The following is a 24267-nucleotide window of genomic DNA, read 5'->3' as shown; positions in this document are numbered from 1 at the left end:
CCACAAAATAGTGAGCCGGCCACAATGCGGTGCAGTGCGTTCAGGCCAGAATCGGACCAGAACGCACTGCATGTGGTGTGAACGTACCTTTAGAAGTCCTTCACTGCATCTTTGGAGGAGAAGTCCTGCACAGCGGCATCGGCATCCTGTGTAGACGGCAGTGTTACATGGACCCGACTAAAAACTTTAAACTCAACTCCATCTATCGCTCTTTAAGTAGTTACAGAAACTGTTCCCCCCCCCCCCCTTTTGGAGGAAGGTTTTAACCAAATTAATACAAGCTGGCCATTGTATGCACCCCTGTGGGTGGTGAATGGTTTGCCCCAACCCTCTACCTGCCACCTATGCTGGCCAGCTTGGCCTGTTAAAGGAAGTTGAGAAAAATAACAGACTTACTGGCCGGATCACCAGGAAATAAACTACACGCAGTCCCCGGGTTACGGACCAGATAGGGACTGGAGGTTTGTTCTTAAGTTGAATTTGTATGTAAGTTGGAACAGGTACATTTTTAAGTGTAACTCCAGCCCCAATTTGTTTTGTTTTGTTGTGGATAGCATAGGGAAGGGTTGACCCCCCTGTAACGTTTGTTTTGCTGTGTGTGCCCCCGTTCAGTAGATTTCACCTCACTTTCTGCCCCTGTGACAATTGGATTTTGAAAACTGGAAACAAGGACTGGTGATAAAGCTTCAGTTCCCATGATCACTCTTACAGGAGCGAATTTCCCTTCCTAGGGATAGATTTCCTCTCACTTCCTGTTGTCTCAAGGACAGGAAGTGAGATAAAAATTTTCCTAATGAGGATACAGACAGCAGTAAAAAAACTCACAGGAACCCGGAAGAAGAGGCGGGCACCCCTCGTCTGCACGTCTAACAAGAGCCAACTTCCTGTAATGTACGTACAGTACTATGAACCAGACCCAAAAGCGGGCTCTGCTCGCGGTACCAATACAACTACTGGAATGCTGCGCGGTGCACTTTGGCTACAGCCAGGGACCCCCTGCTGTACAGTATTAGTTTTGTATTCCTTTTAATTCTACATATCCATCTAAGACTGACCTGCCCACGTGCACGTGGTGACAACACTGCCGTGAAAATCAACAGATGTCCTGATAGGTCAAAGGTAGTAAAACTACATATAGTTATAGCACACCTTACTTGTGTATCACTCGCCTGTAGATCCTCCAATCATCTCTGAATTGGTGCTGACACTGTCCTTCCTTCTGGGGGGTGACTACTTGTGTTCCCCATGGTCCCTGTGTGTGTTGTAAAGTAGTCACCGCTCCAAGCTCACTCCCGGGATGGACTACAATCTCACTACAAATTAGTAAACTAAACATGAGATTGTAGTCCATCCCGGGAGTGAGCTTGGAGCGGTGACTACTTTATAACACACATAGGGACCATGGGGAACAAAAGTAGCCACCGTCCAGAAGGAAGTACAGTGTCACCAGTGTCAACACCACCCTCCAGAAGGAAGGACAGTGTCACCACCACCCTCCAGAAGGAAGGGCAGTGTCACCACCACCCCCCAGGAGGAAGGACGGTGTCACCAGTGTCACCACCACCCTCCAGGAGGAAGCACGGTGTCACCAGTGTCAGCACCAACCCCCAGAAGGAAGGGCAGTGCCACCAGTGTCAGCACCAACCCCCAGAATGGAAGGACAGTGTCAGCACCAACCTCCAGAAGGAAGGACAGTGTCACCAGTGTCAGCACCAACCCCCAGAATGGAAGGACAGTGTCAGCACCAACCTCCAGAAGGAAGGACAGTGTCCCCAGTGTCAGCACCAACCCCCAGAAGGAAGGACAGTGTCACCAGTGTCAGCACCACCCTCCAGAAGGAAGGACAGTGTCAGCACCAACCCCCAGAAGGAAGGACAGTGTCAGCACCACCCTCCAGAACGAAGGACAGTGTCAGCACCAACCCCCAGAACGAAGGACAGTGTCAGCACCACCCTCCAGAACGAAGGACAGTGTCAGCACCAATTCAGAGATGATTGGAGGATCTACAGCCGAGTGATACACAAATAAGATACATTTCTGTTAATATTTCAGGGACTTGAATGTATATTTAAGATTTACCTCCGAAGTTTAAGCTCACATTCATAACAGCACATCCTTCTGCTTGGTGTCAATCCTCCTACAGAGGCGAACACTCCTGTGGTATGCTGTGCCCTGCCCCCTTTCCCCCTCCCCCTGTGAATTATCGGCACCAGTAGCTAATAGGAACCTGCCATAAAATTTCTGCAAATAATGATATTTATTTAGGAGACATTATTTTTGAACAAATCTGAGTTTTCACATTAAAAACACATGATGTACACATATATATATACAGTATAGTAAGACATGTTTTCTTTCAGTCCTTCAACCAGTTTTTCCAGTATAAACCCAAGACAACTAGACTATGCGGCCCAAAGTTTGTTGACAGTGGACTGTCAAATCTATACGAGCTTGTTGGACTTTCCATTCCATAACCATGGGCAATTGTAAGGCACCAGGCACCTCTGCGCAGGGTCATGGCCCCATTTTCCGGGTAACTGGAAAACGTGTGCTAGTGCACATGCGCGCGCAACGGACTTCCGCGCGAAAACGTGCGCACGTAAGGCGCACAGGAAATGCTAATGGACACGCCTATATAAACCAGACTGCCATATCCTTCGTGGCTGGATGATCTTCAGCTAGACCCCTGTGTTCCTTGCATCTGCCTTGTTAATTGACTTCTTGTGTTTGACCTGGATTGCCTCTGATCATTCTCGATTGCTGCCCGCCTCCTGACCTCGGCCTGTTCATTGGACTTCCTTCTGCCTCCTGTTTTGTACTTCGCTGCTCGGCTGGATTTGAACCTTGGCTTCCTTTTGGATCTCGCTCCTGTCTTCTGCTTCAAACACCCTGCTGCCCGCCCGGCTTGACCTCGGCTCTGCCCGAACTGCCTCCGTTCCAGATCCTGGACTTTCCACCTCGGCACACGTGTCTGCTACATCCTTGGCACTAGTGCAGCTCGCTGTCACTCCTCCTCTGTTCCCATGCTCAGGGTTGAGGGACACGAGCTGCAAGGGAAGCCTCCTCAACTATCGGTCTCCACTCAGGTACGTGACAGCAATACTATGGCGCTGGCCTACCTTTGGATCTGTTACAGCCTCCACTCCTGTGGGAAGGTTCTCCACAAGAATGTAGAGTGCATCTGTGTCCACTCAGCCAAAAGAACTTTTGTGATGTCTGGTACTGATGTTGGATAGAAGGGGAAATCCTCCGCACACCTTGCAGCAATCAAGGCCTATGTAGACAATGGTGCTTGTAGTGATGAACACGGATGGCACAGTGCAGACACAATGTAGGAAGAGGAATCACCAGCACTCAGCAGAATAATCCAACATGTCCATTTATTGGACATAGACGTCACAGAATCACAAGAGCCAACTTTTCGAGACCACGCAGGGTCTCTTCATCAGGGCATAAAGAGTGACCATTTATGCCCTGATGAAGAGACCCTGCGTGGTCTCGAAACGTTGGCTCTTGTGATTGTGTGACGTCTATGTCCAATAAATGGACATGTTGGATTATTCTGCTGAGTGCTGGTGATTCCTCTTCCTGCATTGGTACTGATGTTGGACGAGAAGACTTGGGTTGGGTCGGGGGCTCTGTGCAGTTGTTTGAGTTCCTCCGTACCAAACTGGCCAAACTGTGTCTATAGCCCTGGCTTTGTGTACAGAGACACAGGTCCATAAAGGTCCTTCCTTGCCAAACTTGTAGTAAAATGTCTCCGTATGCCGTAGCATTACCACTACCCTTCACTAGAAACTCAATCACTTGGAGGGGCGTCCACATACTTATGGTCATCTAGTGTATATGTGCCTACACAAACTCAGCTTCCACCTCCTAACGCAGATTCTGCCCCATGAGAATTGACATGCGACATAAAGCAGGACTTGTTTGAAAACCGTCTCCCACATTCAGAACATGAATACGGCTTCTCCCCCGTGTGAACTCTTTTGTGTTTGGTGAGATTTGACTTGAGGGAAAAAGTTTTGCCGCATTCGGAGCACAAGTACGGCTTCAACCCGGTGTGCAGCTTGACATGTTCGACAAGACTTGACTTGAGGGAAAAACACTTGCCGCATTCCATGCACGAAAACGGCTTCTCCCCTCCGTGCAGTTTTTCGTGCTTGATAAGAGACGACTTGTGCGAAAAACACTTGCCACATTCAGAGCACGAGTACGGCTTTTCCCCCGTGTGAACCTTTCCATGAGTGTTGAGTGAAGACTTGTGAGAAAAGCTTCTGCCGCATTCCTTACATGTGTATGGCTTCTCCCCCGTGTGGACTTTTTCATGATCAATGAGAGACGAGCGATGGGAAAAACATTTGCCGCATTCCGAGCATGAATATGGCTTCACTTGGGTGTGAACTTTCTCATGAGTGGTAAGGTTTGATTTGTAGTAAAAACACTTGCCGCATTCGGAACATGAAAACGGCTTCTCCCCCGTATGAGTCATCTGATGTAAGATGAGATTACGCCTGCTCGGAAAACACTTCTCGCATTCGGAACACGAGAAAGGCTTCTCCCCGGAGTGAGTCCTCTGATGTTTGACAAGTATGCATTTTTCAGTAAAGCACCTTCCGCATTCCGAACATGAAAAGGGCTTCTCCCCGGTGTGGATTTTCACGTGTCTGACCAGTTGCTGTTTCAGGGAATAACTTTTCCCACATTCAGAACACGAAAAGATCTTCTGGCCTTTGTGAGTTCTCCGGTGGGAGGTGAGGTCTGCCTTCCGGGTAAAACATTCACCGCATTCGGAACACGTGAACGTTTTACCTCGTCTGGGAGCCGCCCGATGGCCATGAAGACCTGAGTGACCTGGAGAACTCTGGTCGTGATTTGTAGTCTTGAGGTTCTCCTCCGAAGAATCTACTGTGATGTCATCATCTTCAATCTCACTCTCTAAAGAGGGGTGTTCTTCCATGTGGTGCCCTTTGTATCGTCCATCTGAAGGGAACAGAAGAAAAGGAAGGAAATAAAAATGTTGAAGGACACCCAGTATCATTACGAAGACACAATTTGCTTAGAAGATAGCAAATGTTGAAATCACTAGACATATCCAATTGGAAAACAGATCATAGCAGTTGGAGGAGGACGCATGTTTCAGGACCTCCTCTTCAGTCAGACTTCATCTTAAATAGGGATGCACCGATACCGGTTTTTGAGTTACAAGTACTGATTTTTTTTTTTTTTTGGTACTACTCCCCGATACCGGAAGTCCCATGAAGGAAACAGGGCAGCATGTAATTATTAGACAGGAAGCCGGTTGGCATGTAATGACTCCACACGCGGCTTCCTGATTAGCAGGGTAGTCGTCCCCATGCTTCCTCATCACCAGGTCCGGCCAGTAAGCCGGGTGGAGAGTGATGACTCGTCGGCTGGCTTCCTGATTGGCCAGCTTCCCGACCACTCAGGGAGCAGGGCAGCAAGTCATTACACGTTGGCCAGCTTCCTGATTGGCCGGGAAGCCAACTCCATGCTCCCTCATCATCAAGTGACGAAAGAGCATGGGGGCGGCTTCCCAGGCCAATTAGGAAGCCAGGGGGGCGAGTCATTACACGCCCCCTGGCTTCCTGATTCAGGAAGACGGGCAGCTTGTAATGACTCGCTGCCCGGCTTCCGGACACTGGAAGTTCCGGTATCAGGCTAGGCGTCGGGAGCATTTGGGCGAGTACGAGTACTCACACAAATACTCAGTATTGGCACCGATACCAATACTACGAGTATTTGGGTGAGTATTCGATACTGGAACTTTCGGTATCAGGAAGCTGGGCGGTAAGTCATTACATGCCGCCCTGCTTCCTGATTGGTTTTTTTTTCACAATTCTTCCAACTTCTATATAGTACTTCAGAATGGGTTTAATGCCAGATCTCCATACAGTGAACTACGCACCTCAGACTAGTGAATGTCAGTATCCCGTGCACATAGGAGGCTATAGAGCCATCTTTAATTTTACACATTGATAATGTTGGAATTTGTATCTCGATGAAATTGTATATGAAACCCGAGGTTTGCAAACACTCCGTGGTAGTTCACACCAGAACTGCGTCACAACTGCATGCGTCTGCGCAGCTGCAGTGCCATCCGTTTTTTTTACCTCAAAATGCTAATTAGACCATTATATCACTTCCTTCTTCCTGTCAGAGCATTTCCTTCGTTGTTTTTGGAGCTCTGACATGCTTGCTCTGTTGGCAGGCATGGTGTCAGTGTTGGTTGTAACGCCCCAGACGTCGGTATCGGGTGCACCCGCTGGCTGGGGGGCCGAGAAACAAAGGGCCAGTTTTGGACTTCATACGAGGTTTGGAAGGGCGCATCCGGGGAAGTTCTTTTCATGCATCCGTATGTCTATTGAAAGGTATTACGTTCTGTGTGCACCACACTGGACTTGTGACTGACTGTGTACTGTTTACTCACTCCGGTCTGCTTTTTTGGTTTATAGCTTTGATTCTCTCCTCCTGAAGCGGACGCTCTTGTGCATGAGGACACTGCCTACCGCAAAGCAATCTCACCTACTCAACGTCTCATCATTACCCTATGATGAGTGAATGTCTTGCTCATGTTATGTGTTCGGAGTAACTCTGCAAGTCCACATTGTCGCTGTTATTTATCATTGGAGAATTATGAGGCGAGTGATTTTCACTCAGCCTTATAATCTGAGCCGACCTGTGACAATGAAACTGTAACAGGTCGGCTCAGTAGATCGGGAAGTGAGCGAACAAATACCGGCGCTCGCTCACTTCTCGATCCTGTCCCTGCAGAGAGCCGTGACTGTCACTCACGGCTCCCTACAGGGATCTTCCCCCTCCCCTGTCCGATCCACCAGCACTGACTGGAGAAACGGACGGGGGGAGGGGGCGGGCACAGCTGCCTCTGCCTCTAGATAGGCAGAGCCAGCTGTCAATCACGCAGCTGGATGGATCCAGACAGTAATGTCGGGATCCGTCCCGGCTGCGGCGTCTCAGTATACCGCAAGCTACAGCTCCCAATATACTGAGCTTAGGGTGACGGGAGGACGCTAGTTTGTGTCCTCCCGTGACCCTTAGGAGAACTATAGGGGAAAGCCCTGACCCCATAGTTCTCCTTTAAATCAAATTATCGTGACCAGATCCTGAATATCAGGTACCACACCCCTAAGGTTTCTTTATTATGCAAAGGTTAAAACAGTTTAAAGACATAATAATTGATATGTGAACATTTCAGAATGGAAAAAAACAAACTGATCTCCAAATGAACTCTTCCAGAATTATAATCTGAGGCTAGGTGACCATAACATACAAAATTGATTTAACATAGTCTTGTACTCATACAGCACATAGATGCCTCTTCTTATATCAGGAATAGTAATACTCCCTCAACGCGTTTCGCACTTCTAGTGCTTCCTAAGGAGATAAAGGAGATGGTTCCCAGAGAGTAGTAATCCGTGTGTGCCCGGCCAGGCCTTCAGAGCAAGAGCCCAAGATCGAGGCGTGCCCAAGGACAAAAAGGAACCCCCCAGAAAGGTGACAAGCGGATAGACATCTCGAAAGAAGCCCCCAAAAAGGAGCTACGAAGAGAAAAATCACCACCGAGCCGTCAGTGTCTGCCGGGCCGCGCAACAACAGCCGCTTCAGGAGAACCACCTTTCTGGGGGTCCTTTATGTCCTTGGCCGTACGCCCCCCTACCCGCCCTGCACGTCTGTCCGGGTGCGCGCACTCGTATGCTGACAGGATGGATCCTGTCTTCCTCCGAGCCGGAAAACACGCACCCCAACGGACCTGCACTTGAGGTGAGTGAAGGGGAGCGTACGGTCGCGTAGTCCCATAGAGAAGGACGGGGGCTGCGTACTAATCACACCTTCCCGGGAGCTGCTCGGAGCTGTACGTGCCGGCCGATTCCAGTGTGAATGAGCAGTTAATTGTAAATGTAGGTGTGCTCAAGCAAAAGGCAGCCTACTATTGGTTTAAAGCCCATAGCAGGCTGCCAATTGCACCCACATAGGAGGGAAATCTTTGTCATTGCATTTGAACACATTTCGGAGGTTCATTACAGATGATCGACATCAAAGAAGCGAGATAATTGAAAATGTATCAGACAAAATAACCAAATTTATTCATCAGAACATAAGCCAAAAATTGTATAACACATAAAGAAAAAAACAAAAAGCAATCACAGATTGTAGTAGGGCCCACTATCATCAGAGCGACCCCATGATGGCTCTGATTGCCTGTGGGCATTTGAAAAATGCTCGCCACCCATTGGGTTTACCTGGATGTCCTGCACGTTGCCCATAAAGCTCCCATGTGGTTGCGGTTGGAGAGGTGGGTGTGTGAAATGGTGGCGAGGTGGCTGAGCTCCTGCAGCTGGAGGAGGTGCTGGTGGATGTGTTGGTGGGGCCCCAGCATAGGGGGGAACAGTCGAGGGGGGCACCGCAGAGGGCTTTTCCCTCTCAGACAGCACAAGCGGATTCTGACGCTGGTACCCCATGATGACACGGTTAATGTCCATGACGCAAGCAAAAAGGTCTTGATCAGGGATCAGCTGGAGAAATGGAACGAATGCTAAGGCCACGTTTCGGTGCTTGTTATTTGCTTCTTCAAATTGGCGCATTAGGAAGCGCATGGCCTCCATTAAATCCCCCACCGAGGATCCTGCCCGTGATGCACGATAGGTTGGTCTCCTCCGGGCTGTCTGTGGCCGTGCTGTGGTCCTGGTCAGTCTGGGACCAGCAGGAGCCATGTTTTCCTCCAAGGCCATCTCAGTCAATGTGTCCCAGTGCACCAGGTGAGGTTGTCCATTCTGCTGCTGATCTTCTTCCATCTGCAGTTCCTCTTCGGCCGCACACGACTCCTCCACCCCAGCTTCCCCTGCGGAGGCCACGGCTTCCCCTGGACTTGCCACAGCTGCCTCTGCAGAAGTCGCGCGTGCTCCTGCAGATGCCGAGGTTGTTGCTGCCCCTGCCCAAGGTCCGGCTCCTTCTTCCTCGTCCCAATTGCTTTGGGTTCTGTGAAAATAAAACGACATCAGACATCCAAAGATATACAAGTTAAATGAATGTCATGCTGCCATTGTGGGCCAACTTACTGACGCAGCTCTATGACCGGTCTGAGGAAGGCGAGCTGTTGGAAGTACACATATGGTTGGCGCCTTCGGCTGCCAGATCCACTTCTTCTCTCGTGCTTCCTGTGGCGCAGTTCTTTGCTGTAGCAGTCCCGAAAATTTCGCCATCGCTTTTTGACTTCTTCAACTGCAAAACAATAACATTATGGCCTTTGTTAACTTCCTGGCAACCGGTCATTCGTATGCAACAATGCACTTTCAATTCAGAATGGGAAGATCTACCATCTATTACATCGTACAGTCCACATGCAAGGCTGTTTGGTGAAATTTGCACAGAGGAGGTTATGCTCCCAGCCAACTGAGCAATGATGAAGAGAAATTGTGGAATTATTTTGGAAGAGATGCAATTTCCCAAATTGTTTAGGAGCTATAGATGGGAAACACAGGCGCAGGAGAATGCCCCCACATAGTGGAAGTAAGTATTTCAACTATAAAAAAATGTTCTCAACAGTCCTTATGGCAGATGATTGCTTGACATACACTATATTACCAAAAGTATTGGGACCCGGCCTTTACACGCACATGATCTTTAATGGCATACCAGTCTTAGTCCGTAGGGTTCAATATTGAGTTGGCTCCGCCCTTTGCACCTATAACAGCTTCAACTCTTCTGGGAAAGCGTCCACAAGGTTTAGGAGTGTGTCTATGGGAATGTTTGTGAGGTCAGGTACTGATGTTGGAGGAGAAGGCCGGGCTCGCATGCTCCGCTCTAATTCATCCCAAAGGTGTTCTATGGGGTTGAGGTCAGGACTCTGTGCAGGCCAGTCACGTTCCTCCACCCCAAACTCCCCCATCCATGTCTTTATGGACCTTGCTTTGTACACTGGTGCACAGTCATGTAGGAACAGGAAGGGGACATCCCCAAACTGTTCCCACAAAGTCAGGAGCATGAAATTGTCCAAAATGTCTTGGTATGCTGATGTCATAAGAGTTCCCTTCAGTGGAACTAATCGGCCAACCCCAACCCCCGAAAAACAACCCCCCACCATACTCCCCCCTCCACCAAACTTTACACTTGGCACAATGCAGTCAGGCAAATACCGTTCTCCTGGCAACCACCAACACCAGACACGTCACTGGGATTTTGCTTTGCATTGCACTTGGTGATGTAAGGCTTGGATGCAGCTGCTCGGCCATGGAAACCCATTCCATGGAGCTCTCTACGCACTGTTGTTGTGCCAATCTGAAGGCCACATGAAGTTTGGAGGTCTGTAGCTATTGACTCCGCAGACAGTTGGCGACTTCTGCGCACTGTGCGCTTCAGCATGCGCTGACCCCGCTCTGTCATTTTACGTGGCCTACCACTTCGTGGCTGAGTTGCTGTTGTTCCCAGTTGCTTCCACTTTGTTATAATCCCAGTAACAGGTGACCGCGGAATATTTAGTAGCCAGGAAATGTCACGGATGGACTTATTGCACAGGTGACAACCTATCACGGTACCACGCTTGTAGTCACTGAGCTCCTGAGAGCGACACATTCTTTCACAGATGTTTGTAGAAGCGTCTGCATGCCGAGGTGCGCGATTTTATACACCTGTGGCCATGGAGGTGATTGGAACACCTGAATCCAATAAATTGGAGGGGTGTTCCAATACTTTTGGAAAAATAGTGTATGTGGACATCGGTTCATATGGCAGCCGTAGTGATTCCACCATATTCAAAAATTCTAAATTGGGTCATCTATTACGCACCAACAGACTCTTGAGGACCAGCACCATGTCAACATGAAAACAGTATTTCACACACATGTGAGGAGTGGAGATGCGGGTGGGTGATTTATTCTGCATAGTCCATATTCCATAGTCCATGGGTGGTTTACAACTATCTAGGTGGGCTGTATATAGTTACATAGTATTTGAGGTTGAATAAAGACATTAGTCCATGAAGTCCAACCTATTAGGATCTCATTCTAGGAGTACCTGTACCCCTGAATATTACGGACCCTTAAGAAATCGCCCAAAAGTTTCTTGAACCGTTCCGCATTCTTTGCTGAAATCACTGCCTGCGGCAGTGAGTTCCGGACCCTAACTGATCTTACTGTGAAGAACTCCCTTCGCCCCTTGTGCTGGAATTTTTTCCCACCAATTTTAGGTGGTGGCCTCTAGTTTTTGTAATGGAGTTCATTTTAAACAGTTTATCGCTAATGTTGCTACCACCATTATAGAACCATATAGAACATCAAAGTTGCTCGAGAAAGAGAATTCACTCACCACATTTTTCTTTTTGCATCCGGTTCAAACCGGAGAAATCCGGGTAGAGTCGGGCCGCGATCTCTCTCCACTTCCCCATTTTCTGCCGATTATTTTTGTAATTGGGATGCTTTGGGTCATAGAGGAGCGGGCACTCCTCCACGTACTTGATGAAGACGCCAGCATCCACTTCTGCCATGGCTCCAATATCTCCTCTGCCTACAAAGAGGAAGTCCCTGGATGATGATACAATCAAATGTTTTTTGGTTTTTTTTTCCGTTTGCGACGCATTCCGATGCGTTTGTGATGCGTTCCGGTGCGATCCGATGCAGCTAAAACGGGCCAATTGTGATGTATTTTGGCCGCAGCAGCCGAACTGAACAGACTGCATCACAACTGCATCTGGTGTGAACTAGCCCTCAGTCTTCCGTGTAGGGCTGAGGCCAGAGAGAAGGCCCCAGCATCCAGCCACTCCCCACGGACTAAGCAGCAATTCATAGACAACAAAGCAAGCCAGGAAACTTTTTTGATGATGTCATAGGCCGACTACGAGACAGCATCCAACAGTCCCAGCGCGGCAGCAAACACATTGGGCTGGCAATGCTACCACAGCAATAGGAGCCTGCGGTTGGAGTTGTAACCCACTTGCAGGAAGAGACAGATTCTGGCAGGTCTTTTATAGCATTTCTACAGCTATGAATAACAATTGGTATAGTAATCACAAATCAGCAAAGGAACTATGTAAAGCAATTTTGGGTTTACATTTGAAAAATGATGTGATAGGCCGACGGAAAGCGAAGGAGCAACCCCTGAGGATCCAGACCCATAACTTTCCTCCCGAACCCCGAGGAGTGGCAACACCCCAGAGCGGAAAACTAACTTGTTATACATGTGCCTGGTGAGTAGAGAATTGCGTTAACAATGAGAACCTGTCATTCCATTCTGGATCTGTTTAAATAGCCCAAAGGATAAAATTCAAAATATTAGCAATCTCTTACAAAGCCATCCACAACTCCGCCCCCGGATATATCTCCAACCTGGTCTCAAAGTATCACCCTAACCGTCCACTCCGCTCCTCCCAAGACCTCTTGCTTTCCAGCTCCCTAGTCAACTCCTCCCATGCTCGTCTCCAGGACTTCTCTAGAGTCTCTCCCATCCTCTGGAATTGTTTACCCCACACTGTGCGTTGGTTTCCCACTCTGACTGCCTTTAGGCGATCCTTTAAGACTCATCTCTTCAGGGAAGCCTATCCCACCTCAATCTAACCACTCAACCATCATGTTCTCAAATAATTCATCCAGAGCCCTTCTTACCATCTTGTCTTGAATTGTATTGTGATTGTAATGTCTTTCTTATATTGTAAAGCGCTGTGCAAACTGTTGGCGCTATATAAATCCTGTATAATAATATAATAATAATTACCCACCTCTGCCTATCTCTGGAGGAATTTCCACCTCCTTACACGGCTCATTGCTCTTTACAGACGGATCTTCCTCTTTGACTTCAACTTTGACAAAGCTCTCGTCCTGCATGACACAAAACGATCCAAATAAGAGATTTGGTCTCTGTCTCTAAGATCTCCAAGGTGGGTGCTTAGTAAGATTTAGACAGAAGCAGTAATCGTACAGCAGTATATACAGACACGGGTGTTCAGTAACTAGACAGTGACAGAAAGAGTAATATGATCTACATCTGGCTTGACATGTTTGGTATCTATTTACCCGGCATGACCCCGTCTTTTATATTTTACCAAAAAATTGGGCATTATATTCTGTTTCTGTGCAATAAATGTCATTTTAGTGTATTTTATCCTAAAAATACGGGTTTGATAAATATTTGCGCAAATACTGTGCATCATAAAAAATTGCACCTAGCATCTTTTTACTCTACAGGGCCTCTGCTTTCAGAGCGTATATCATTGTTGGGGGGTCTGAAGCTGTTTTCTAGCCACAAATTCAGATTTTATCATGTGTGTGCAAATGTAAGAAATTGCTCCGGACGGCAAATGGTTAAAAATTACCATAAGATACCAAAATGAACAAACATCAGGAATCAAAACTCGGTGAAGAACTCTCCATATCATTATTTTATGCACCTTGTGCCTCCCTATGATAGCCCCCCCCAACCCATCTACCTGATCATCCTGAGGGATCCTATGATGATCTGGTGTGGAATCCCGGGAATACAGAGGACGGGTCTGAGGGATCTCCTGATGTTCCTGTGTGGAATCCCGGGAATACAGAGGACGGGGACATCTCTCTGGAGGGTTCTGGTTACTCGGTTGACCTTTAAGAAATCGACAAAGTGCCACTTAAAAGCGATGATATCATTGTTCTACGGAAATTGAATTATTACTGTGAGAACGCATACATTCATTATGAAGACATAACGCTCAATGACGCCCATCAATCTACCAAATCACGCTCCGTTACCCTAAGGAGAACTATGGGGAAAAGCCCTCACCCCATAGTTCTCCTTTAATAAAAAACCAAAAACATTTGAGACAAGAAGAGCTCCGTGGTAGTCTGAGAACCGAAAGGCCAGCGCAGTGGTGACATCACCTGAATCCAAGAGATCAGACTAAATAGCGTCTGGAAGTTAAAAAGTCTCAGGTGGGAGTGCGCAATCACTATTTGTATCTCATCGCTCCATGAAGATGGACAGAGGACTGGGAAAATGGTTCCAAGGCTGAGATCAATACCAGCGAGACTGAGGACTGAGTAGGTGTCATGGAGGTGAAAGTTCAAACTAGGACCAGCCGGTGCCAAAATGCAAAATAAACTAAAAAAATGTATTATCTTCTGCTTTTTAAGGGCAAAATGGCGGCCGTGCATGCGCACAAACCAAATCTCCATGTGGCCGGAAAACGCATCATTGCGCGCACAATCCGGAAGTGCGCGAAAACACGTGCATCGGCCGTCGCACAGGAAGTGATGCTGCTACCTGGTTAAGCTCACCATATAAAAACGAGCCGGCCCTTGCTCCATTGCTGATAGTCTTTTCAGCTAGTGTTCCCGTGTGCTTGTACCTGTTGGATTCCTGTGACCTGCCTGACCCGGTTTGTTTGGACTTTGCTACTTAATTGCTGCCTGCCCCTGACCTCGGCCTGTTTCCTGCAGTCTGCCTTCTGCCTCCTGATTTTGTACTCTGCTGCCCGGCTGGCTCCGACCTCTGGCTTTCCTGACTACGCTCCAGTCTCTTGTTCCTGCTCCCACGCTGACTGCTCGGTGGACCTCCCAGCTTGTTGACTACACGTCATCAGGACATCTCCTGCACAGTGTCGGTTCCCATCAGTGGCACTCGTGCTCCTCGCTGTCCAACTGCTGCCTGTTCCCACCTCCGGGGGCGGAAGAACACGAGTCGCAAGAGAAGTATCCTGACCATCCGGTCTCTTACTAGGTATGTGACAGCACCCCTTATATGCAGCTGTGACTATAAGCCCAGAAGCTGGTGATAGGGTACATCTGGACTTTCCAATATGACAATGATCCAAAACATAAGTCCACTTGACCCTTCAGTGCCTACATCAAAAAGAGGCCATCACGATCTCCTGGCCACAACATCATTGAGCCACTTTGGAGAGATCTCAAATATGTAGTTTATTCAAAGACAACCAAAGAAGATCTGGGTGGATTCTTGCCAAGAATGGGCAACTTTACCAAATCAGGAACCTCATTCACAACCACCAAATACACACGCTTTTGTCACAGTTCTGGATGGACATAATAATCACCCAAATAGTCCATCTGGGACCTAAATGTTCCCTCCATAGTTGCTTGCAAACGTTCTGTCTTTCCACAAGGATGGTTGTGTTATTGTAGACGTTGTATCATAAGTAACAGGACTTCTCATAGGCTTTACGTTTCTTCAGAATCGTCCTATCAAAAATTGGAGGTTTCCTGAATTTTAAAGTACACCGATATTCAGATAGAAAACCTTCTCTGAAGTAAATTTTCTCCAGAATTCCTCACGTAAAGACCACATAAGGCCACGTAGTCTTCGCTGAGTTGAAGCATCGGGATACGGGTTATCTTACGTGTCATCTGCAGTCTCTAACTCACCCATGCTGATCTCCATAAGATCTTCCTCCTCTTTAATCTTCACGTGTCCATCTTCTTCCTCCTCAGCTTTGACGTCGCTCCGAGTGTCTCCGGTGTCTGTGAATAAAGATGAGAGTGAAGCCCCTGTACTGAGATGTATGAGAGACCCCAGAGAGTGTGTGTGGGGGGAGACTGGTCACGTCTCTTGGCTGGTAACACACAATGACATGATGTGAGGAGGAGAGCCGGAGTCTAATAGAGGCTGATGGCTCCTGACTCCCCCCACTAGACACATTCCGTCCCCCCATTACTGTCTACTGACAGAGGAGGGGGGAGAAGAAGAGATTGTTGTAGTGACTGAACAAGGAGAATCTGGGACTCTTTTCTGGATTTAGTGTTTATTCCTCACCTGTGCTGATCTCTAGAGAACGTTCCTCCTCCTTACACGGCTCATCACCCCTCGTAGATGTTTTTTTTGCTGCTTCTTCAACTTGAACTTTATTATTCAGATTTTGACTCTAAATAAAGAAAACATTGATAGTCCATTAGATTAAGAGCAATGACATTAAGACTATATGGAGCTCATATCAAATAAGGTTACTGTTTTATTTCGGAAGACCTTCAGCTCCACCTACCTGATCCTCCTGAGGGATCTTCTGATGTTCCTGTGTGGAATCCCGGGAATACAGAGGACGGGGACATCTCTCTGAGGTATTTCTGTTCCTGGATCCATCTGTAGGAAACACACACACTGACTGAATACATTGTTTCTATGTCTTTATATCAGAGGATGTGTGTATCTAGGGGGATCCTCAATACTCAAGAAATTAAAGTCTCCTCTTACCCGGTGATGTGAGGGGCCGCCGGTTCTTCATCATCACGTCCTTCTACAGATCCACGTGTCCTTCTAAATACTCCTCTTTCTGCTGGTTTGCAAAGTTTTCACAATTAACAAAATCACAATTAAACATTTCTATCCTCAGAAATTCTGAAATGAACAGAAGCTCAGAGGATGAAAAAAAGAAAACAGGTCTCGCGTAGTTCAGCGTTCTTCAGCAGCTAAAGCCTCCGGCAGCTACGGAGCGGTGAGCTCTGCGCTGTCTTTAAAATGGCGATATCTCTGGCAGACGCATGGAAAACACCATGGATGAAAAGTTTTAGGAAAAGCAAATTCTTATAGAGCATTATTACCTCCTCAACACAGAGCACACAATCTTCAGCCTCACATCGCACCAGGAATTGCCTGTGGTCATAAAGGCTCCTCCTTTCTTTTTAACCAGGCTACAAAAAAATGGCTCCGTCCTCCACACAGTATAATTATACAACTATAACATGTCCAAAAATGTAACATGACCTCAACAGAAAACAACATAATAAGCACAGTTGATATGTACCATTTTCTCAAGTTGAACTCTATGGACTAAGTAGGAAAAATACAATACAATAAACTGGTCTACAAGAAAATGGCCACTTTCTGGCCTGAGGACACTTCCTTCTCTCACATGGCCACTTCCTGGACTGGGGACACTTCCTTCTCTCACATGTCAGAGGGTCGCCCTCTAGTGGTGGCTCCACTAAGACACAGGACAAACATTCCTGTTGCTGTGTTCACATGTTCTATGACTTTTCAGTCTAACAGTTGGGACTGTAAACACTTAGGGTGTCTATTTATAACAAATTTGCATATGTATTCGGCCTCCAAACCGGCATGCACATTCGTTCCGTGTGATTTATCCAGCATTCCATTTTTTGTTTTAGTGATTTCTTGCACAGTTGTCACTGTGTTACGTATGGATAGGGATTCTGGACCCCCCATGTAGCCTGCAGGCTTCATGGCGGTGTGCTTGAGGAGCAGAGTCTAAGGACTGCTTGGTATTACCAAGGCCACCCTGCAAGGGGCGATGGGCTTTGATGCAGGACAGCTCCTAGGTTGTGGCCCTCAAGCACTCTTGTTCAGGCTACGGCTGACCAGATACAGCGATGAACAGGTGTCAAGAGTCTTGGAAAAGAGGTGCTGCACTCACAGGAAAGGCAAGAGTGCCATTGTCTCTGGGAGCCCCCAAGGCTTTGTCTCACGGGAAAGGCAGGAGTGCCATTGTCTCTGGGAGCCCCAAGACTTTGTCTCATGGGAAAGGCAAGAGTGCCATAGACTCTGGGAGCCCCAAGACTTTGTCTCATGGGAAAGGCAAGAGTGCCATAGTCTCTGGGAGCCCCCAAGGCTTTCTTTTCATGGGAAAGGCAAGAGTGCCATTGTCTCTGGAAGCCCCCAAGGCTTTGTCTCATGGGAAAGGCAGACGTGCCATAGACTCTGGGAGCCCCAAGGCTTTGTCTCATGGGAAAGGCAGACGTGCCATAGTCTCTGGGAGCCCCAAGGCTTTGTCTCATGGGAAAGGCAGACGTGCCATAGTCTCTGGGAGCCCCAAGGCTTTGTCTCATGGGAAAGGCAGACGTGCCATAGTCTCTCGGAGCCCCAAGGTTTTGTCTCATGGGAAAGGCAGGAGTGCCATAGTCTTTGGGAGCACTGGAGTCCTGGACTCACGGGAAGTTCACTAAGAGTAGACAGGGACACAGATGTAGGAATACTGGAAGCTCTCTAGAGGTACACAGGGCACATGGGTGCAGGGATGCTGGAGTACGCAGGACTGTAAAGACATTCTCAGGAAGACACAGGGGGCTCTGCTGCTAGCGTGGTGATGCAGACAGCTCTGGGTAACGCGGAAGTGCTTAAGACACAGGGAGTACCAAGATGCTAGGAGAACCGGCGTGAGAAACTCCTGCAGCACTGGGGTTCTGGGAACAAAGGCGTAATAGTCTCTTGCAGAACCGGAGATCTGGATACACAGGGGTGTGAGTATCTAGCAGCAATGGGGGTTTCAGGCATCCCGTAGCAGCAAACAGGGCAGCTTACTATACACGGGAAGTATTGCATTTGGTATTTGTCACCACGGTGGAGAGCGGTGATATGCTATGTGAGCATGAGGTATAGATGGAGTAGGGGACTTGAATACATTTAAATACCTGAGAACCTTGTTAGATGCACATGCACCTTGAGCACTTGCTGCCCTTACTTTACTTGCTCGGGATGGGTGGGCTTAGAGTGAAATAGTTGACAAGCGCTGGCAGGGACGGGTGTACGGTAAACAGGGGTGGAACATGAGGACGGGTTACACAGGGGGGGTGTTTTCTGCTGTCAGGCTGTATTAATACTGACTTGCTGTATATAAGATGGAATAAAGGCGGGGCTTAGAATCTTGACTATCTTCCATTTCTCATGTGACAATGCTGGGTGACTAAGCAGCTAATCGGCAAGCACCGGGATTTTTCACGTGGTAGGAAGGGGCAACAAGTCATATGCACCCACATGCAGGCAGTCCCTGTATTTCACTAATGGCAAAGGTTGGAGAACCTCTACAGTAAGACAAGAAAAAAGGGTGATTTTTTTAACCATTTTATTACTTTTAAATTAGGACACCAAGACACCCGTGTTTTCTGTGCTCTTACTCTGCTGCCACGCCCTGCCCAGGAACCTCTTGCCTTCGGTGGAAGCTGAGATGTGATGTGAGGGTGGATCTCCTAGAAAACCGTTTCCCGCATTCAGGACATGAATACGGATCTTCGCCACTGTGGACCTTCTCATGCCGCACCAGGCTCGATTTATAGATGAAACCTTTCCCACACGCGGAACATGAGTATGGGCGTTCACCCGTGTGAGTTTTCTGGTGCCCAATCAGATGTCTTTTACAAGAAAACCATTTGCCACATTCAGAACAGGAATATGGGTGATCGCCCGCATGGACCCTTTGGTGCTGAACCAGATTTGACTTCTGGGCAAAGCCTTTCCCGCACTCGGCACACGAATACGGACGATCGCCGGTGTGAATCCGTTTGTGTTTAGCAAGGTCCGACCTAAATGCAAAACATTTGCCACATTCGGAACAAGAGTACGGCTTCTCTCCCGTGTGAACCCTGCGATGGGAAATAAGATATCCTTTCCGGGTAAAAGATTTGCCACATTCAGAGCAAGAAAACGGCTTTTCCCCGGTGTGAGAACGCTGATGTTTGGTAAGGTTCGATATCTCTGCAAAACTTCTCCCACACTCGGGGCAGGAGAACGGCTTCTCCCCCGTGTGAGTTCTTTCATGGGACATAAAATGAGCTTTGTGGTTAAAACATTTCCCACATTTGGAACAGGAATAGGTCTTCATCCCGGTGTGAGTTCTTCGATGGAATGCAAGTTCTGATCTCTGAGCAAAACTTTCTCCACACTCAGAACACGGGAACGGTTCACCTGCTATACGATCTGTAGCATGGGCGACGGGAGGTAAGCGATCGGGAAAATTCCCCCTGTGTGTGGACCGATCAGATGACAGATCTGCACTGAGGAGGACTGGATGGAGATTTGAGGTAAAGGAGTTTCCTTCTGAAGAGTCGGATGTGATGTCGTCTTCTACCACCTCATCTGGAGAGATGATGAGTCGTTTCTCCCGGTTGTACTCTCTGTATCGTCCATCTGTAGAAAGCAGGACAAGAAGAGGTCAAAGAAATCAGGGCCACTGTGAAGTCATCAACTACAACCAACTTGGACCACACCATGGTGGTCCATTCCGGAAACATCCAACTGTGATCACAACGCTATCCCATGCACCTACCATGGACTGAAGTAGGACTACTAAGTGAGTATTACATTTCAATATCTATGATCCCGCTCCCACCCAAACCTCATTGTTCTGTTCTTATTGTTCTGGAAGCAGAGGCGGTCTTCCCAAAGCCAAGCTCCACCCAAAGGAGCCATATGGAGTCTTTTCAGTCTAATACTAGGTTCCGATGTCCACCCAGCAGAGAAATCTGTGACTCCATTACAGGAGCCTCATTTTGTTTACTGTTCCGGACTCATCACATATGCTTGGGCAGAGACTCCATAAAATACACATGTCCAGTTTTCTGGATATGTTAGGTACAGTTGACACCACAGTGGACATCATGAGAACAAAGACCTTCTGGTGGTGAGGGGACTGTTGTGGTTACCACACGAGGAAGATGTTCTAGGTCTTTATATTCTTACTCACCTGAGCTGATCTCTGGAGGAATGTCCTCTTCCTTGTCACCCCACACATATGTCTGCTCTTGGGTTTCTCGGCCTTCAGTTCTGTATTCAGTCCACTTTTCTTCCTACGTATCACCAAGAAAATCAAAAGGTGTATTTTAAAGTTTCATGAGCTGAGAGCGGACACCAGAGATACATTTCTTGCTGGTTTACTCCATCTACCTGATCATCCCGATGGAAATACAAAGGACGGGGACATCTTTCTGGTGTGTTTCTGTTACTGGATCCATCTGTAGGTTTTTCCTTGGTCTTACACGGCCCATCAGACCTTAAATATGTCTCTTGTCTTTCTGTGACATCAACTTTAATCGCATGTTTGGTCTAAGTAATTGGAAACAGTTTTATTAACCCGGGTCCAATCAGCTTCTAGGTAAGTCATGAAGCAAATCTGAGAAGAATCGCAAACCAGACTTTACCTGATCCTCCTGAGGGATCTCCTGATGTTCCTGTGTGGAATCCCGGGAATACAGAGGACGGGTCTGAGGGATCTCCTGAGTGGAATCCCGGGAATACAGAGGACGGGCCTGAGGGATCTCCTGATGTTCCTGTGTGGAATCCCGGGAATACAGAGGACGGGGACATCTCTCTGGGGTATTTCTGTTCCTGGATCCATCTGTAGGAAACACACACACTGACTGAATACGTTGTTTCTATGTCTTTATATCAGAGGATGTGTGTATCTAGGGGGATCCTCAATACTCAAGAAATGAAAGTCTCCTCTTACCCGGTGATGTGAGGGGCGGCCGGTTCTCCATCATGACGTCCTCGTAGAGATTCCGGTGTCCTTCTAGATACTCCCACTCCTCCATGGAGAAATAGACAGAGACATCCTGACACCTTATAGGAACCTGACACACACAATGATACAGTCACCATCCAGACACATCCCTTGTCTGTTCCTGGATCATGTCCCAGAATCCCCGGCACCGCTCACCTCTCCCGTCAGCAGCTCAATGATCTTCTGGGTGACTTCTAGAATCTTCTTGTCTTTACACCTTTCAGGTATCACGGAATGAGATGCACCCATCATGAAGGAGTTCTGGCTCTTGCTCCATGCTCCTAGTACATAGGGATGGCCACTGGTTGTCATATGTTCACTAAATGCCTTCTTCACTACTTTGTAATTCTGGGAATAAAAAGACAGTTTTACTTTACTATAAAAAATAATTATTCATATCCCACAATGTAGCCATCCTGCTGTTATCCTACTAATAAAGTAATGTTACTGTCAGTTCCTTTAGTCACCTCACCTCCTTGTCTTATTAATAGAGATAAGAGTGATGTCATGTGACCTCCCAGAATCCTCCTCACCTCTCCGGTCAGGTCTGTGTATTATTACTAGAGATAAGAGTGATGTCATGTGACCTCCCAGAATCCTCCTCACCTCTCCGGTCAGGTCTGTGTATTATGAATAGAGATAAGAGTGATGTCATGTGACCTCCCAGAATCCTCCTCACCTCTCCGGTCAGCAGGTAGATGATCTCCAGGGTGAGGTTTAATATCCTCTCAGTTATCTTCTTCCCTTCCTCTTCCAATCTTTTAGGATCAGCCATGACTCAAGAACTGGATTCAGGTTCTCATGGAGGAACCTCCTGATGTGGAGGTCTGAAGAGATGTGGGGTCTTGCCCTATAAATAAAAGTAGACAGTTGTTTGGCGAGTAACACAATCGCTCCTGAAAAATTTTAAGGGCTTTAAACTTCTACAGTGGACACATTTTTTCTCCAATAGCGTGTCCTCTAGGGTCTTGCCAATGCTAAAAAATATGGGTCAGCATGGTGGCTAGATGGGTAGGACATTGGTCTTCCAGCATTAGGGTAGAAGGTCTAAATCCCACCAGGAATACTATCTTCATGGAGAATGCCCCCCCTCAGTCGTCCCTCATTTTTGGTCTGATGTGTAGACCTCTATAACCCAAAGTGGTATTCTACACGAAACCTTTCATCCGGCCTCTGAATTATTTCATTTCCTATTCTGAAGAGCCCGTATAAAGAACATTATAACCAGTTATTTTGGCATATTGATTCATCACCGTCCGCGTAACGGGCTGCGATCTTTGCCTACATACAACATGTCCCAGTTTCCCATCTCGGAAAGTTGGCTAGTCTTGGGGTCAGCTATTGTTTTAGGTGAATGTAGTATACAGTGAGGTCGTTGCTGCAACATAGGCGCGGGACAGACCACCAAATCGTACCACCTGTGCCAAGGGAAACACCAATCCCTATTCCAAAATGCGCTAGAAAGGGGACCATCCTGAAAACGCACCTGACGTCCAAGCTATGCCTTTTTGGATGCCCCTTGTTCGCCCCCAGACCCATCCACCTGCATGGAGTATATTCTTGAATTCCAGATATATATATATAACAATACTCATACCTATCCCAGGAGGCTCAACTCAGTCCAGGCATATACAGGCTGTCCTACAGAAGTAAATACACAATGGGCAGAGCAGAGGTTCTGCCAGCTGTGCTCGTCTCAATTCTACAATTTCCTGGTGGACCACAACAAAATGGCCGCGGCTCTGTTTTTCCCCCCCACCAGTTGCACTACGAAAAAATGGCCGCCGCGCTCTAGTTTTAGCTATGGGGTGATATAGGACCCAATAAGCATTCTGTGCGCGCTCGTGGAATGCGGCCATCCACCAGCAGAGGGCGCAGGTCGGCACTCATAAGCCTTTAAAATAGTAATCCACCAGAAGAGGGCGCAGTTCGGCACTCTCAAGCCTGTAATATACCGTCATCCGCCAGCAGAGGGCGCAAATCAGCACTCACAAGCCTGTAAAATACCGTCATCCGCCAGCAGAGGGCGCAGATCAGCACTCACAAGCCTGTAAAATACCGTCATCCGCCAGCAGAGGGCGCAGGTCGGCACTCAAAAGACTGAAAAATGGTGATCAGCTTGCAGCGGACAGAGCGCGGCACTCACAGATTGAGCTTATCTCCAACCTAACCTGAGCATATCTCCAAGAATCCAACCACAGCTGACCTCATCTCCAACCACACCTGACCTCATCTCCAACCACAACTGACCTCATCTCCAACCACACCTGAGCATATCTCCAACCACACCTGACCTCATCTCCAACCACACCTGAGCATATCTCCAACCACACCTGAGCATATCTCCAACCACACCTGAGCATATCTCCAACCACAACTGACCTCATCTCCAACCACACCTGACCTCATCTCCAACCACACCTGAGCATATCTCCAGTCTCCAACCACACCTGACCTCATCTCCAACCACACCTGAGCATATCTCCAACCACACCTGAGCATATCTCCAACCACACCTGAGCATATCTCCAACCACACCTGAGCATATCTCCAACCACAACTGAGCATATCTCCAACCACAATTGACCTCATCTCCAACCACAACTGACCTCATCTCCAACTACACCTGAGCATATCTCCAACCACACCTGGCCTCATCTCCACCCACACCTGAGCATATCTCCAAACACAACTGACCTCATCTCCAACCACACCTGACCTCATCTCCAACCACACCTGAGCATATCTCCAGTCTCCAACCACACCTGACCTCATCTCCAACCACACCTGAGCATATCTCCAGTCTCCAACCACACCTGAGCATATCTCCAACCACACCTGACCTCATCTCCAACCACACCTGAGCATATCTCCAGTCTCCAACCACACCTGACCTCATCTCCAACCACACCTGAGCATATCTCCAGACTCCAACCACACAATCTTATCTGCATGAGATGACTGTCACCACACTCACACTGCTGGCTGTAGGTTTCATGGCTGTACAACAAGTACCAAAGGGC

General features: G+C 47.9%; 1 protein-coding gene across 1 annotated transcript in view; it reads right to left on the bottom strand.

The window, feature by feature from the left end:
* Positions 1-19611, bottom strand: part of LOC108798201 (zinc finger protein 850-like) — a 40988-nt gene extending 21377 nt beyond the window's left edge. The window contains exons 1-2 of the mRNA XM_018569929.1: positions 18966-19611; positions 3915-4799 (exon numbers count right to left, since the gene is read on the bottom strand). Of these exons, the coding sequence (XP_018425431.1) occupies positions 3915-4799; positions 18966-19567 (1487 nt within the window). The 5' untranslated portion in view covers positions 19568-19611. The remainder of the gene's footprint in view (positions 1-3914; positions 4800-18965) is intronic.
* Between the last annotated feature and the right edge of the window lie 4656 nt (positions 19612-24267).

Source organism: Nanorana parkeri, unplaced genomic scaffold (genome assembly GCF_000935625.1).
Source record: "Nanorana parkeri isolate BGI_ZX_2015 unplaced genomic scaffold, ASM93562v1 scaffold1426, whole genome shotgun sequence".
In the NCBI taxonomy this organism is placed as follows: domain Eukaryota; kingdom Metazoa; phylum Chordata; class Amphibia; order Anura; family Dicroglossidae; genus Nanorana; species Nanorana parkeri.
This window is presented reverse-complemented; position numbering and strand designations above follow the sequence as displayed.